The 16,863-nt window shown below is 44.0% G+C and overlaps 2 protein-coding genes across 9 annotated transcripts; one reads left to right on the top strand and one right to left on the bottom strand.

The window, feature by feature from the left end:
- Positions 1 to 2,417: 2,417 nt before the first annotated feature.
- On the top strand, positions 2,418 to 7,606 carry LOC139542850 (receptor-type tyrosine-protein phosphatase V-like). Of its 2 annotated transcripts, none has more exons than XM_071348762.1 (11): positions 2,418 to 2,599; positions 3,192 to 3,361; positions 3,642 to 3,741; positions 4,088 to 4,178; positions 4,362 to 4,438; positions 4,529 to 4,663; positions 4,985 to 5,107; positions 5,314 to 5,474; positions 5,946 to 6,081; positions 6,521 to 6,588; positions 6,738 to 7,606. In XM_071348762.1, the coding sequence occupies exons 2-11, from the start codon at positions 3,357 to 3,359 to the stop codon at positions 6,985 to 6,987; spliced, it is 1,146 nt and encodes a 381-aa protein (XP_071204863.1). In that variant the 5' UTR covers positions 2,418 to 2,599; positions 3,192 to 3,356; the 3' UTR covers positions 6,988 to 7,606. The 2 variants fall into 2 exon arrangements, with proteins under 2 accessions (XP_071204863.1, XP_071204862.1); XM_071348761.1 differs by having other exon boundaries at positions 6,735 to 7,606.
- A 757-nt stretch (positions 7,607 to 8,363) lies between these two features.
- Positions 8,364 to 16,828, bottom strand: LOC139542849 (transcriptional regulator QRICH1-like). Of its 7 annotated transcripts, none has more exons than XM_071348758.1 (12): positions 16,553 to 16,823; positions 14,989 to 15,289; positions 14,780 to 14,881; positions 14,494 to 14,643; positions 13,700 to 14,422; positions 13,360 to 13,525; positions 13,117 to 13,271; positions 12,904 to 13,017; positions 12,658 to 12,773; positions 12,424 to 12,575; positions 12,231 to 12,315; positions 8,364 to 11,273 (listed from the first exon to the last, which is right to left on the bottom strand). In XM_071348758.1, exons 2-12 carry the CDS (start codon positions 15,244 to 15,246, stop codon positions 11,096 to 11,098), a joined length of 2,199 nt encoding a protein of 732 aa, XP_071204859.1. In that variant the 5' UTR covers positions 15,247 to 15,289; positions 16,553 to 16,823; the 3' UTR covers positions 8,364 to 11,095. The 7 variants fall into 7 exon arrangements, with proteins under 7 accessions (XP_071204859.1, XP_071204858.1, XP_071204856.1 ...); XM_071348757.1 differs by having other exon boundaries at positions 12,231 to 12,321; positions 14,780 to 14,875; positions 16,553 to 16,822; XM_071348755.1 differs by having other exon boundaries at positions 12,231 to 12,321; positions 12,658 to 12,766; positions 12,903 to 13,017; positions 16,553 to 16,821.
- Between the last annotated feature and the right edge of the window lie 35 nt (positions 16,829 to 16,863).

The following is a 16,863-nucleotide window of genomic DNA, read 5'->3' as shown; positions in this document are numbered from 1 at the left end:
TTATTAATCAGTGTGTTTCTTTGACATAGTTGGCACTGTTGAATCTACCTATTTGATTTAATTTGTAACTAAGGCTGGAAGAACATAGGCATTCACAGGTCGCAGTTGTAAATGAGAACTTGTTCTCAACTGGCCTACCTGGTTAAATAAAGGTGAAAAAATTAATTTAAAAAAACGATTTTTGTGCACAGCATTGACCTGTCAACACAGCACTTACTATACTATGATGCAATAGGGGAGATACTTTGTATATATAGTGTATGTGGACACGCCTATTAGTGGATTTGGCTATTTCAGCCACACTTAATGCTGACAGGTGTATATAAATCGAGCACACAGTCATGCAATCTCCATAGACAAACATTGGCAATGGAATGGCCTTACTGAAGAGCTCAGTGACTTTCAATGTGGCACCATCCTAGGATGCCACCTTTCCAACAAGTCAGTTCGTCACATTTCTGCCCTGCTAGAGCTGCCCCGGGCAACTGTAAGTGCCGTTATTGTGAAGTGGAAAGTCTAGGAGCAACAACAGCTCAGCTGCGAAGTGATAGGCCATACAAGCTCACAGAACGGGACCGCCGAGTACTGAAGCACGTAACGCATAAAACTCGTCTGTCCTCGGTTGTAACACTCACTACCGAGTTCCAAACTGCCTCTGGAAGCAACATCAGCGCAATAACTGTTCGTCGGGAGCTTCATAAAATGTGTTTCCATGGCCGAGCAGCCGCACACAAGCCTAAGATCACAATACACAATGCCAAGTGTCGACTGGAGTGGTGTAAAGCTCACTGCTATTGGACCCTGGAGCAGTGGAAACACGTTCTCTGGAGTGATGAATCACGCTTCACCATCTGTCAGTCTGACAGACGAATCTCGGTTTGGCGGATGCCAGGAGAACACTACCTGCCCCAATGTATAGTGCCAACTGTAAAGTTTGGTGGAGGAGGATTAATGGTCTGGGGCTGTGTTTCCTGGTTCGGGCTAGGCCACTTAGTTCCAGTGAAAGGAAATCTTAACCCTACACCATACAATGACATTTTAGATGATTCTGTGTTTCCAACTTCGTGGCAATAGTTTGGGAAAGGCCCTTTCCTGTTTAAGCATGACAATGCCCCTGTGAACAAAGTGTGGTCCAAACAGAAAAGGTATGTCAAAATCGGTGTGGAAGAACTTGACTGGCCTGCACAGAGCCCTGACCTCAACCCCATCGAACACCTTTGGGATAAATTGGAATGCCGACTGCAAGACAGGCCTAATTGTCCAACATCAGTTCCCGACCTCACTAATGCTCTTGTGGTTGAATGGAAGCAAGTCCCCGCAGCAATGTTCCAACATCTAGTGGAAAGCCATCCCAGAAGAGTGGAGGCTGTTATAGCAGCAAAGGGGGGACCAACTCCATATTAATGCCCATGATTTTGGAATGAGATGTTCGACAAGCAGGTGTCCATATACTTTTGGTAATGCAGTGTACCTGCTGATATTCACTACTGACATTTTACCATCTTCAGTTTTTTCAATTTGAGACGTTCAAGATTCCTGTTAACACTGGTAACTAGTGACATATCAAACACAAATCAATACCATTTATCTTGAATGCTTTTGATTGTATTGGACATCCTTGTCAAACCATGAGGAAATAGGTCTCTGCAATAATCCTAGGTATACCGGTAACTCAATACTTACGCAAGGCTGTGGCTTGTATGACCTTTTTCTCCTGATCCATTTTGAGCTCTAGGTTGGAAGAGCACTGGTTATAAGCAGAAACCACCAACAAACCTTGGAGAAATTATCATTAGGCACTCATTATAAATGTCTCAATTGTATCTAGTCATGCCATGGTCACTTTCCCTGCTAGAATGAGATGCACAATTGAAAATCCTTGGGATGCTGTAACCTTGACTACCTAGCATTAGAATTTCGATTTCTAGAACTAATGCTAATTCTATGGACTAATGACCCTCTCCTTGTATTCATGGTCTCAATAAACAATGTTCCCCATATGAAACAAAAATAAAATGAACTGCATTTCACATCAGCAATAAAAGATCCTTCATGCTATTTACATAATGTGTTTGTCTTTCTTGTAAGAATTCTTAAAAGTTGTTTTGGTATTTGTATAAGAGATATAAGTATATAATTAATAAGAATATTGCTAAGACCAGTGGTATCTGTTATTCAAGTCTACTGTGTATGTCCTCTCTTGATTGGAGTGGTAAAGACAGGTTATCTAGCATGATTTTAAGGTGCGCAGCTGAGTATTATTACATTTTATAGGTACCATTCATGAGCAACGAGTGGGATTAAATGTGGCAGTATTACAATACATCTTCTTAATAAATATCAAATAAACACATTGTCCACAGCCACATACCTTCCTTAAGTATTTGTTTCTTTCTCTCCGCCCCTTTAGTCTCTGTCTCAACCCACCCCTCTCTCCCTGCCACTTTCAGAGAGAGAGCGAGAGAGAGGGAGAGAGAAATTAAATGTGGTGGTTTGGATAACTGGGGCAAGGTAACTTGACAGGATAGAACACATCGAAGGGAAGGGAGCCCCTGGTTGCTCTCTAAACTCTTTCTCACTTAAAGGAACACTTACAAAGGTAATAGTAAAATAAGAAATAATACGTTGGTGTTGCTCACCCCTTCTGGGCTGTACACTTGTTTTGTGTTGTAGACCTGTTGGTGTAGGTTTTTTCTAGTGTTCTCAGGTTGGTGATGAATGCGTTCTTTGTTTGTGTCAGACAGTGTTGAACAGAAAGTGTTTTGGATGCTAGCAGTTGATTCTGCAACCTTATTCTGTAGGCTATATTTTACTTTGTTATATAGTGTGTTATATATATATATATATATATATATATAAAAAATAATGAATGGTGTAATATGAGACATTCTTACTACCTCTGAGCTCCTTGAACAAATTCAAACCATCCTGTGTAAGAATGTTAGGCTTCCGCCCAACATTTGTTTTCTATATTAATGCACATCTGTATATTTGTATGTTTTTATGAAAGTATTTGTTGTGTGTTTGTGTTTGGTGTGACATGGTCTTTTTGGTGAGCCATATTCCTCTTTAACTAGCGAGGGAAGGGTCAGTAACTTCAGTTTATTTCTACATTCAAGTTACACTTTTCTGACCATTTTGACCAAGGCATAGTAATCACAGAGGCTTTGCTATTTCTTCCACATGATCAGTGATGCAGTAGCCTCTCATCCAGGATTTGGCACTGCAATCATCTGGTCTGTTGTTCTACAACTACCCAACACAACCCCACAAGTCTGAACCCCTCTACGCTACACACACCTGTTATTGGTTACCAGAGGAAGCTTAAAGCCTAATCTCTGCACCTGTAACAAAACATGAGGTGAGGAACTTTGAATGTCATTGAGCGACTGGATTGAATAACTTGAGTCTTTGTTGAAATGGTATTGAAGAGAAAAGTAACGATTGATTGGCTGATTGAATGCTGTTAGAACTGTTTTAGCCTATTGTTGCTTCCTCAAGTCTAATGGAATGATGGCATTAAGAACAATCTGGGTGTAGTCATTTGGAAAAATGCCACTTTGAGTAAAACTGGAGCTCAATTTAAAGAGTTGTTTAAAGAGTGTTTATTGACTGAGGATTGTTGCCATATTTCCATATAGGGTACGGGTGTTCTCACGGGCACATATACTACAGGAATTCCATTTGCGCTGTCAATCACTCACTGCCAAGGACAACAGTGGTTTCTGGCAGAAGTTTGAGGTAAACCAATCTCAACCGGTCTTCTATTGAGTAATACCCTGGCTCTGTAATCCAGAAGTGTTTCCCAACTCCAGTCCTCCAGTATCCCCAACAGTACACATTTTTGTTGTAACCTCAGACAAGCACACCTGATTCAACTTGTCAACTAATCATCAAGCCCTCAATGAGTTGAATCAGGTGAGTTTTTCCAGGGCTACAACAAAAATGTGTACTGTTGGGGGTCGTGGAGGACTGGAGTTGAGAAACATCAGACTATTGAGCCTTGGAGACTTTGTGCAGCGTCTGCTGTGGCAGTAAAGTCCCACTTTCATAGTGTCCCTTCAGTTGCTGTTTTTTCACTGTTCAGGAGCTGAATGATGTTGGTAAAGAGTTCACTACCAGGGCTGGAAACCTGGAGGCCAACAGAGAGAAGAACAGATACCCCTACATACTGCCTTGTGAGTATTATGGTACATACCATATCAGGGCACCACCACATGCTACCTCTGAGTAATAGTTTATTACCATGATAATATGACCTGCCGTATCTAAGCACATAAACATTATCTTCACATCTATCCCATGTGTGGTAATGCTTCCCATTTTCTGATCACTTTGAGTAATGGTCCCTGTGGTTTCAGATGACCACAGTCGAGTGAGGCTGTCCCTGCTAGACTCCCAGCTACACTCAGATTATATCAACGCTAGTTATGTCCCTGTGAGTACTCTGTCTGTCTGTCCATCTGTCGCTGTATGTCTGTCCGTCTATTCATTCATCAAGTCTGCTGTCTGTCTGTCTGCTCCTCAGGGTGGATGTACGGAGCGAGACTTCATCTGTACCCAGGGTCCTTTGCGCAGCACCATCGCTGACTTCTGGAGGATGGTGTGGGAGCAGAACGTTAGGATCATTGTCATGGTGACCGCCTTGAAACAGAAGGACATGGTGAGTGAGGGATTTGATGGTGATGGGACACTGAACAATTCTAAAATGTATTAAACGTTCATGGGTAACATGTTGACTACATCCACAGCATCAAGTTTGACGTGTAGACTTGCATAGTTCTTCTGGTTTTATATTGCTCTCATTGCCACCCATGAAGTTATGGAAAAGTCTTCATAAGCATATTCTTGCCCCTGTTGATGTGGGTGCTGCACAGAGTGGGTGTATCTACCATGAATTTGTTATAGTGTCACATTTCCTGCTGTGCACACAGTAGTTTCTATACTTTGTTAGTTAGACAACGTGTTGACTGTGTTTCTCCAGGTGCTGTGTGATGAGTACTGGCCAATGGAGCAAGGGACGGTGTCGTACGGAGTGGTCCAGGTTACCACAGTGTCTCGTAAACGGCGTCCAGATTATTTCATCACCACCATTCACTTACGACAGGTGAGGCCTAGGTCCTGTCATATCCTTGTTGTCCTTTTTTATTGTAACAAAGACTATTAGTTTCAGCCACTGGCCAACAGATGTAGGCTATTTCCAAGATGAATCGTGTGTCTGTGAGTGGTACAGATAGTGTGTTTGTCTGGTGTGTGTATGTGGTTGTTCTGGTAGTGTGGTTGTGCTGATAGTGTGTGTGTCTGTTGTTTCAGCACGGTTTTCCCGTAGAGAGAACAGTAACACACTACTACTACGCTGCCTGGCCAGACCAGGGTGTACCCAACAACCTCTCCTCTCTCTGTGCTTTCACTGAGCATGTGAGGCAGCATCTGGACACTCTACCCCTTCTGGGGCCTGCAGTGGTGCACTGCAGGTATGACCTCTCACCCCAACTCACCTAGCTTGCAAACTGTCTCACACTTTTTGTTTTCTGTGTCATTATTTATTAACGTCTACTTAGATTTTTGGCCTTGATATTTCTGTGACAGAAACATTAATAAAATGTTACATTTGCAAGTATACAATGTGCAGCACTCAGTCTGTTTTTTTGTTTATTAACTGTGAAAATAGCTGAATGCCAGAGTCACATTTCCATCACTGTAAAACATTTAAATCATAGTCATTGTGTTGGTGGTGGTTCCTTAATATTTGCAGATATCTGTGTATGAATCTCAGTTGAGACAATATCTCTATATAAAGTATGTGTGTGTCTCAGTGCCGATTACACCTCTTTTAAATGCTGTTTGTATCTCTCTCAGTGCCGATTACACCTCTTTTAAATGCTGTTTGTATCTCTCTCAGTGCATATTACACCTCTTTTAAATGCTGTTGGTATCTCTCTCAGTGCAGGTGTGGGGCGGTCTGGGACGTTTGTCGCTCTGCTGTGGCTGATGCAGCTGTGTGTGCGTGGCATCATGCCTGATGTTAGAGCAGCCGTGGAGGACCTGAGACGGCACAGAGTCATGATGGTCCAGAACCTGGTCAGTCCACAACTACTGAGAATATTGATGATTAGCTGAATCAGTTGTGTTGGGATATAAACAAAAATGTGCACCCCTATAGATAGAAACCCTACCCCAGGAAAGTGATTCATTAGGATCCTTGTTGCACATCATCATCATCATCAATAGATAACTGAAGGCCTGGAGACAAACTTCTTTTGATGCTGCATTGAAAGTAGTTTGTCTCTAGCCTCCCCGTTTATTAAGTTGTGATAATGGTTCCTGATGACCTACTAGTACAACGTGAGGCTATATAACCCTTCAGAAAAGGATAGGGCAGCTGAAGGCTCCTCTCTGCTGGCAAGTTAGTCTGTAAGACCCCTCCCAGTTCAAGAGCTCAGCTTGTCACAATGTTCATGTCATCTTCATTAGCTGCAGAATGTTCTCAATGTTGTGTTCCCTCACTGCGTGTACCCAGGAGCAGTATATACTGGTTCATCAGTGTCTAATGCACTGGCTGAGTGGAGGGAGTGTGGGACCTCTAAGGTGAGAGCACAAAGCAAACACTCAAGTATTATCTTTTTTTGCAAATGTTAATGTTTCAGATGGTAACAATGTCTATTGAAACAGACAGTATCATATTACACTGTGCTATTTGATTCAGCTGGCTATCAGAACTCTCAATTTCTCAGCAGAGTACAGAGTCATGCTGGCCCTGCTCATGTTGATCGGGGGCAGGATCACCCCCTCACCTCCTCAGGGCGATCAGGTCAGGGAAACCCGCCGAGAGGGAGTCGCAGGCGGCAACAGGAACACCACACACCCCATCCAGTCCAAACCCAACCACAAACCCAGAGCTCCGTGCAACAGCTGCTCAACCCTAGGAACTTGCTAAGAAGACTGCTGCCCCCCTCTATGCATATTAATCCACAAAAACATACTTGAGGACTAATCACACAAATGCAGACACACCCAACACCTTAATCCGCATTTACACACCAATCTATAGCCACACCCTCATCTTCACTCAGTCACACACCTGGAGGGGCTAACTGCGTCTGAACAAACAATAGTACACACACCTGTATCTACAAGTGAAACCACACATCCAAACTTTGCCAAGTGGGAATGGGCTGATTTATCCAACACACCTGGGGTTGAGGGAAGATGTCCCGACCTAGGGACTACTGTACGTTGTGTGTCCCCTTCCCACACCTGAGTAGGAAGGGGACTTGCCCTATGAGATGACTGTGTGTTTGTGTGACAAAAGACAGACAAAGGAGGCACCCGCAACAATGGATCCATCTACTTCCTGGATCAGTCCGACAGACATACGGAGAGGAACATGCCTCTCCGGTTGAACCTGTTCCTCCAGACTGGATTACCAACCATGAAGAACTAAGGCCTGAGGTAATGGGGGAGATATGTACTTGATCACAAATGGTGCTGAGACGCACATCTATTCTCATGAATGTCTGACTGCAAAACCAAGATTGTCCCTATGTATAAGGTTGCAGCAATGTTGAAATGCATTTAAAAAGCATAGTAGTGTGCTGGAACAAGATTTGTATGTTGATGTACAACATTGTTTTATGTGTCTCTGACTGCTTGTTAATCTTCCCGGTGAAAAACAGCCTCTACCACAATTTAGACCCTTGATTTACATTAGGAAAATTATATGAAAAACATTTAACTACTTTGTGCAGAAACTAAGCACTATTGTTCACGTTATCTCCAGAGAAAAACACAAACACGTGGTGAGTCACTGCACAAAAAAGGTAATGTTTGAAAATCGCAGAGGCACTGTCATTCTCCATAAGGCTCTGAAAGCACTTACATAACATAAAGTAGACCTTGAAATATAGAAAACCCAGTTTTCAAACCCAGTTTGAGTTTTTCCTGCTCAGGCCACTGTAATTAGAGCCAGGAGTTATCAGACCCTATATCCTGGCCAGGGAAAACTCCTGGTTCTATGATGTATAATACACATGCTACCAAGTGCACTACTTTATCAAGTACTATTAATGCTGTTAGACTCCCTCATACAGTAGCTGCAGGCTGTGATGCACTGTGTTGAGGTCAGAGAATAACAAAGACCTCTAGTGACTAACAGGCTGTATTAGCATAGGCAGAATCATTGAGAGCTTCCACCATTTTAATGTAGTCAACTGGGTGGGACCTCCAACTTCATTGGCTGTTGACTCTGTTGGAGTCATGTCCAACCCAGTCATCAGGAGGGATCAGCCAATCGTTAAGAATAAAATGTACTATTTCAGAATGGAGATTGCCATAATGGCACAGATGCAAAGAGGAGTCCTCCATCTTGCTCTATGGTTGAGGTCCATGTAAGAAAGTGGTTTAATAGTCAACAATGACTAAGCCTGGGTCACATTCAGAAGCCCACAACGTAGCAAAACATTTAACAGAAAGAAAAAGTCTGTTCTTATGACAAGTTTATGTGGAACACTTTCATTCACTGCCTGCCATAATCCATTAGGGGCCACAACAGCCCGAGCACCATTCAGTCAGTTCACTGTGCCTCCAGACAGTTCAGTAAGGTCATCACAGGTCTGTTCAGTCCAGTATCACACAGAGAAGGAGAGGAAAACAAAGAGTAAAGCCCATCCTAGTTATGAACTTGCAGGTGAGTCCATATATACACACCTGTTCACGGCTAGGCAACAATGAGATCAGGAAAACTATTAAGAAAGAGGAAATGCAACAAAGAGGGGTACTCATGACAAAGAAGCAACAGTGTCTAGTTAACACCAGCAACATAAAAAAATATACATGTATTTTACAGAATAAAACAGGAGAAATGCATATATCCCTCAGTCTGTTGGTGAACAGAAAATAACAATTACAACAGCAATGCTTAAATGAAAAAAAACATTTGAAAAAAGATTTCACAGGTTAGTTTTTCATAATGAATCTTGTTCTGGATGCAGCTCTGCAGTGGTTACTAGCTGGCACAACCACAAAGGCATAACATCTGATTTTAAACCTAACCCCAACACTCAAATTAAGACCAAAAATATATAAATGTTATGACAATATAGCCAATTTTGACTGCAGCTGGCCTATCTAAGGGGAAATCACAGTTAACCTACAGGACAAGACTCATGACACATTAACCTGCAACTACTTCCTTTGGCAAAAATATTTGATGGAAAGGTTGTATCTAAGGCTGAGTTTACAAAGGCAGCCCTATTCTGATGTTCTGCCCAATAATTGGCAAAAGAGCTGATCTGATTGGTTAAAAAAAAACTATTGGTAAAAAGAAAAATGTATATATATATATATATATAGAATCTAATTGGGCTGTCTGTGTAAACGCAACCTAAGGCTTGCAAGCGGTATTCTCTGTATGGATGAAAGTTAAGTATGCATCTTGGGATGTGCAGTGTACAAAACTTTAGGAACACCTGCTCTTTCCATGACAGACGGACCAGGTGAATCCAGGTGACAGCTAGGATCCCTTATTGATGTCACCTGTTACATCCACTTCAAATCAGTGTAGAAAGATAGACAGGTTAAAGAAGGATTTATAAGCCTTAAGACATGGATTGTGTATGTGTGCCATTCAGAGGGTCAATGGGCAAAACAACAGATTTAAGTGCCTTTGAACAGTGTAGGGCAGTATGGTGCCAGGCACATGAGTTTGAATGTGTCAAGATCTGCAACGCTGCTGAGTTTTTCCATGCTCAACAGTTTCCCGTGTTTATCAAGGAAATCCAGCCAACTTGACAAAATAATGGGAAGCATTGGAGTCAACATGGGCCAGCATCCCTGTGGAATGCAACTCAATATTAGGAAGGTGTTGCTAATGTTTTGTACACTGCATGCGCTATACACTAGTACTTCCCAACCCTCTTCTCAGAGACCACCAGATGTCTCAACTTTTGGTTTTAGCCAGAAACTGGTACAACTGATTCAACTAGTCAAGGGGTTGATGATTAGCAGACTAATTGAATCAGGTGTGCCAGTTTAAGGCTACAACAAAAATCTGAAACATCTGTTTGTCCCCAAGGAGAGGGTTGGGAAATCCTGCTATACACAGACAATCAACATATACATTTAAACGCCCACACCAATAGAAATCCACTTTTTCAGGGTGAAAGACAATTGCCAGAGCTTACCCATGATGTTGCACAACAATGTGAATCAATAAATCATCGTTTTAGTCAAAGTATGATATTTGGGCTTGAAGTGACAAATCCAAATGTGTAACTTCGGACGTTTCCATGAGGCTTACCTGCCTTTTTCTATGAGGTGACATGCAAATTATTTTCACCCTACGTTTCGCTTCGGGGCTGGGCTTTATTTAAATGTTATCACCCACCAACATGGCAATATTTATTAAATCAGAAACACCTGCTGCAAAGTTCTTCCTAATCGAGAGTCGTCTGAGAACCAAACAGCTTTTCTCTGTAGCCTACACTTGAGTTTCCACTAGATAAAAACAGCCACAAAGTCAACATTGGCTATATCATACATACAAATTCATGAAAACAAAAAGTAGCTTCTTTTTCACCTTAAGGATAGGCTAAGGTTAGCAGTGTGGTTAAGGTGAGAGTTGGGTTTAAAATCAGATTTTAAGATCATGTTGAAATAGACAGGGTTTATGACTTTGTGGCTGTGTTAACTAGTGACGACCCTACACTTGGCCACCTTGCCACGGAGCAAATTAAGATAAGGGGTGCAAACTAATGTTTCTACCAGCAAATTATCATAATCCCTTGGATAATGTGTGAAGTTATAATTATTTTTGAGCCGTCAGGAGGGCTGGACCAATGAATTATAGGCCTACTCGTGAATAAACATTCCATAACTGCAGTTGGCAGTAAATCACCAACCAAGCTTAATACTGTTCAAACACCACACTCCGGGTGGCAGTATGAACCCTTTCAGTTTGTTTGCCAACTCATAGAAGTAGAAGAAGAAAATGTACTACTTCAAAATAGAGATGGCCTCAACGGCCCTGCCCATGCTCTCACCGACGCCATAATGATGCTATGTCTAAGTCAATGGTCATTCCCCTCCTCCAGTCCTGCTAGTGTATGTTGGCAACAGCTTCCTGGATCTCTCTCACGATGAGGCAGCGAGCGAGGATGTGCTCCATCTGCTCTCTGTTGATTGGCTGGGTGGAGTACCACAGGGGGCTGTTGGGCGCCACCACGGGTTCAGGGTTCAGGTAGAAGGCGTCGTTGCGGCCTTTAGCACTCTGTGGACTGAGAGAGAGAAGCAGAGAGAGGTTAGTATTATGTGACAAATGGGAAAAAAATGTCAACATTTTAACCGCCATTTATTAGTTTTCCATTAAAAACGCTTCATAAAATATAATGGGAAATCCTACTGCGTGGTATGACTGCTAGGGGCAATGACGTTCTACCGCAGTAGTCCGGGTAGCTATTTGGTTAACTATTTAGCAGTCTTATGGCTTGGGGGTAGAAGCTGTTCAGGGTCTGTTGGTTCCAGAATTGGTGCATCGGCACCGTTTGCCGTGCGGAAGCAGAGAGAAGTCTGACTTGCGTGGCTGGAATCTTGACAATTTTTAGGGCCTTCCATCTACTGATTAAAAGGAGAATAATTTTAGCATTCTAATGCTGTTAAATCTATGCCTCAACTCCCATTAAAGGAAATAACACCATGTTGAAACGGGAGTAAATGTCGAACAGTGATATTGATGAGAAAGACGCACCTGTTTCAGCAGTGCGGGTCATGGCTCAAATGGTGCTTGCATTTAGCAAATTATCTCAACTCAAGTAGGCCATTGGCAATGGCTGCATATCAACTGCAATCATTTCTGTAATCAGCACTTTCTTTTCCAACTGTTAAGGACGATTACGTGCGGAGCGCTTTATATCCGTCACAAATAATTTGAAAGACGCATATCCCCTTTTAACGTCACAGCATTGTTGCGTTAGGTAGGCCAATTTGTAAAAAAATAAATTTAAAAAAATCCCTTTACGACGATGATCGGGACCTGTTAGTGGTAGTTTTGTGATAACAGCATTGTGATTTAAATTTCTTAATTTTACTGATTTTTTAAAAAGATTTTTTTTTAAATGTAACGTTCACACCCCTAGTTGTATATTAGTGTTCTACAAATATCAGGCTAGATTCAGAGGCATTATGTACCGTTCAACTGTTTCCTTCACACCCTTACTCCTTGTCCCTCAACTCACCATTTGAAGAGGTAGAAGTCGTAGAGTTTGATGGGGCAGCGCAGAGGGTTCTCTGGGTGCTCCAACTGTTCTGCATACATGTCATCTGTCACTACGGGAGAGGGGTTAGAGGTTACCACCAAGTTTCTGCATGTCACAAAGAGCCATGTATAGTATTTGACCCCTGGCTCTCCTGTCCTGGGTGACCGCTCACCTTTCTGTCCTATCTGGTGCTGGCCAACAGGCTTCAGGTAGCGGATGCTGGTGCACTTGTCTTTGGGGTTGTTGGGGCTCTTCCTGGTGTGTCTCAGGACCTTGGAGAAGGCCAGCTTCAGATGCTGCTCCACAGTCTTCAGCTGGAAGTACCTAGGGGGGACAAAGAGGTGTTAGATACATGCATTTAGTGTGTGTGTGTGTGGGGGTGTGTATGTGTGTGTAACTTACTCACTTGGTGTTGAAGAACATCAGCGTAGTCAGTAGCGTTGCAGGAGAATGGGCACCCAGCTGTTTACACTCCCACAGCATCTCCTCTGTCACCTGACTGGCGATGAGGTAACCTGGGCCAGGAAGTCATAAAACACAGCAAAAAAACATGAAACACCTGACATGTTTTTTTCATCACTAATTCGTACAGGTGATATGTACAATGTGTATGGTTGGGCACTAATGGACTATACCGATTTCTGTTCTTACCTAGTGGATGGACGCTTGGCCTCCATGGCTCCAGTATCCGATGCAGACACTGGGAGAAGCGCCCGTAGTACGGGTCTGAAAACACGTCATCCACACGACCATTATCAACCAGATACTACAGAGAAAGACAGGAAAGACAAGAGAGTAAAAAGATAGTTAGAATATACAGTAGCTTCCATTATAGTTACTATATTCCTGTGTGTGTGTGGGGCACCTTCTGTATGCAGAGGAAGACGTAATATAGAACGTCAGCCCCATAAGTCTCTCCCTCCAGTCCTCGGGCCTCCTGGCACATGTGAGACAGCCCCACACTGAGCTCAGCAACCGCACACGACACCAGGTCCTCCTGGAACCTCAGTGCCTGCCGGCCTACACACACAAGTATAAACAGTCAATGGGGTGCTGGCTAGCGAGGGGGTAGACATACTGTTCGACAAAAAAAGGTGAGTGTACTTACGGCCAATGGGAGCTAGTTTGTTGATCTCGTCCTTGTCCAGCTCGGCATTCTTCCTCTGGGCCCAGAGCTTCCACACGTCAAGCCCCTCCTCAGGCTTCAGAGAACAGGGAAGCATCATCTCTGTATGCCCCTGGCCCTCCATCTCTGCTACTGCCATGGTCTGACCCTGCGCAGACACACCAGGGCTATCAGTATGCAAAACAAATGCAGCAAGAGACCAGGCCATTCGAGTTAAGATCTCTAAACAGAAAAATTAAATCAAGATTATAAATTATATCAATCTTGATGTAGATATTTGGGGCTTGTAGAATTATAATCTGTAGCTGCTGAATAAAGTGACCTGTAGTTGCTGTACGTCCTGGACCTGCACCCCTCCCTGTGTGTGCAGCACCTGCTGCTGGGGGTCCCAGATGAGCGACTGCGTGGTGTTGCCGTACCCTTGCACCGCCACAGGGATGTGGATGTTCCCGTGCATGAACTGGGCCGGGAACAGAGAGTTGGCCGCCACTGTCTGGTATTGCACTTCTTCATGACCCACCGACGACCCTGTCATCGTGGAAACTGCATGACTCGAGCCGATCGTAACTTGCGTTGGCGTAGTGTGTGCCATTGTCGTTGTAGTCGCCCCACCAACCTGCACAGCGCTGTATGCTTCCTGGGGGATGGCGATGTGTGTGACGCCGCCCTGATCACGTGACCCTGGCGGGGCAGAGTAGACTGGGATGGTCCAGGTCTCTCCAGTGGGGCTGGTGATGGTACCTGTAGCGCTGTACAGGTGGCTGCTATCTACAGTCAACACGTCTGGCCTCAGAGATACGTAGCTCTGCTGCTGTCCCTGACCCTGGGGGATTGCTAGTACAGTGGCCAGCTGCTGACCAGGCAGGGCGTAGGACACTGTGATGGGCATGTCCACCTTACGCTTCTTGGCTGGCTGGAGGGGGGAGGTGGTCTGGATGGTGTTCCCCCGGGGAGAGCCCTGCTGCTGGGAGGGGGAGAGAGCTCCCACCGTCTGGATCTGGATCTGTTGACCACCCGCCACCGCTGCCATCAACTGGGCCTGCAGCTGAGAGGGAGAGATGTTAAAATACATTATCCGTTAGGTATATGTGTACACCAACCGGAATGTGTGTTTACCTGTTGGTGCTGTTCTTCTGTGAGGTCCCCGGACTGTATTAGCTGGGCTGTGGTGACCCCCTGCAGCTGTTGATTGGATGAGGAGGGCAGCTGCAGCACCTGGCCCCCCACCCCAACCACCTGGCCCTGATGTTGCCCCCCGATCTGCACCTACAGGAGACATATACATTTCAGTTAACCAGGATAGTCATAGGCTCTCAGCAATAATTGGCACTCATTTTTAGGAGAGTGGCAGGGACAGAGCGAGACAGTGAGCGAGAAAGACAGAAAGAGTAGATGATAATACCTGTATTATGTCTTGGCCTTGGTGCATGGCTGTGGTCATATTTGGTGAGAGCTGCTGCTGTGCTGCCATCACCTGTTGCTGGGACACCTGTACCTGCTGTTGCTGAAGGTAGAGCACCAGGTGGTTTTTATTATAATATGGATCATGTCACCAAATCCATCTTGTCTTTCACAAACTCGACATGCTCTTTTCCTCTCTCTGTCTCTTACCGGACAGGCCAGTTCCAGCAGTGACCCAGCCACCTCGGTGCTGTCTGTGTATATGCAGTTTGCTCCCTGCTGGTACACCGTAGTGGTGGTAGTGGTTGTGGCGGCAGCGCCGCCCTGATGGTTGAACTCCTGCAGTGCCTCGGGGCCCTTGTTGGCCAGGGACTCCAGGAACTCCTTCATCCGATGCTGGGGGACACTGCGGGCCTTCAGCCTCACCAGATCCTCAAACGAGCCCCCCGAACCCTCCATGTTATTCATCACAGCCCAACGTTACTCTTCTACAGGGGATAGGATGGGGTGCCTGTGTGGACATAGACAAGACGCATGTCAGTTATTTACCTTAAACCTGCAGTAATTTACTTACTGTCATGAAGGCTTAAAGGGCAACTCCACCACTTTTCAACATCATCTCTTCATCATCTCTTTCCACAATATGTGAAAAAAAAGCAAATTTCTACATCTTATAGAAATAAATCAAGTTAAAAAGTTCTACCCGATAACATCAAATGCCAAAACATAAAAAATAAAAAGATTTTCAAACTGATATACGGTGACGTGGGGAACAAGAAAAATATCGTTGCAGGTTTTGAAAATCAGTTTCTTACTTTTAATCCTACCCTGTGATGTCACAGAGAAGCATTTTTTAGGACCTTATGTTTTTATCCACAGATCATAGAAACGTACCGTTTTCACATATTTAGACAAAGATAAGGTGCTGTAGATAAAATGTTGAAGTGGTGGAATTGCCCTTTAAGTTACAATGAATATGTAAATAGAGTTGTGGTACACTACAGTTGTCTTGTCACAAAAAAATAGCTTTAATTTTGGACGGAAATTAACGTTTTAGGACAAGAATATTTGCTGACAGACAAGGGGGCAACTTTTGTGGCCGTTCAATCGGTAGTAGGTGGCCTTAGACTCCGTTCTGTCCGGACAGGACTATGGCAGTGGTTAAATGCAGGAATGTTTACATCTGACAGAAGCTAAAGGTTCATTCTGCTGGCATGGGGTATCGGGATTCGGAGGGTGCTGCAAAAGCGTTGTATCAAATCAGAGGAATTAAATAATCCACTCCGAAGTCGGAACAATGTTCAGTGACAGTCGAGGTCAGGGCGAGCGCTCACCAGGTAGGTCTTGTCCTGGTTCTTCGCTCGAGCAGGTCGGTTGTGAGAACACCGAACGAAGATGAAACAATCTCACATTTGACTGGGTGTGAATTAAGTAATTGTTCATATTGTCATTGATACTGAACAAATGCCAAGTGTACATTAACTACTGTTGCTAAAGGCGAGATACTGGTGCTGTAAATCTACTGTAGCTAGCTAACGTTACAAGCTAACTAACGTTAGCTGACTACGGTATTTTGCTCGTTCCCGTGGAGTCCCCTCCTCCCTACCGGCTTACTAAACAAACAGAATATGCAGCTCTTCAGCAAATAAAATACGCCATGTTAATGAAAGCACAAAATACATAATGTGGCGAATAGAACGTCAGTATAAAACGTGTTATGTTCAGTAACAGTATAGCTCGCTCCACTCTCCTCCCTGCCTGGCTTTACTGTTACCTCTCTTCTCCCAGGCCGACCAAATCCACTCTCTCTATCCGCCCAGAAATGCAGCTCCACAAGCCAGTAGCAGCGTTTTTCTTGTGCATAGGAGAGATACAAATTGTCTCAGTGATCTTTTAGACTTGGATTTTTCACGGTTTCTTGCTATTTTGTCTATTATTTTCCCTTTTATTTTGCAGTCAGATTTCACTGGGCGCCATCTTACAACTACACCCCTTTCGTCCAATCAGATGGCGTTCTACTGCGGCGTGATGCTAACGCGAGATTACCCCCTTCAGATGCCGCGATAAATTGATGTGACGGTCATT

The sequence above is a fragment of the Salvelinus alpinus genome, chromosome 17, assembly GCF_045679555.1.
Source record: "Salvelinus alpinus chromosome 17, SLU_Salpinus.1, whole genome shotgun sequence".
Classification (NCBI taxonomy): Eukaryota; Metazoa; Chordata; class Actinopteri; order Salmoniformes; family Salmonidae; genus Salvelinus; species Salvelinus alpinus.
Note: the sequence above shows the minus strand (reverse complement) of the source record. Positions and strands in the feature narration are given on the sequence as shown.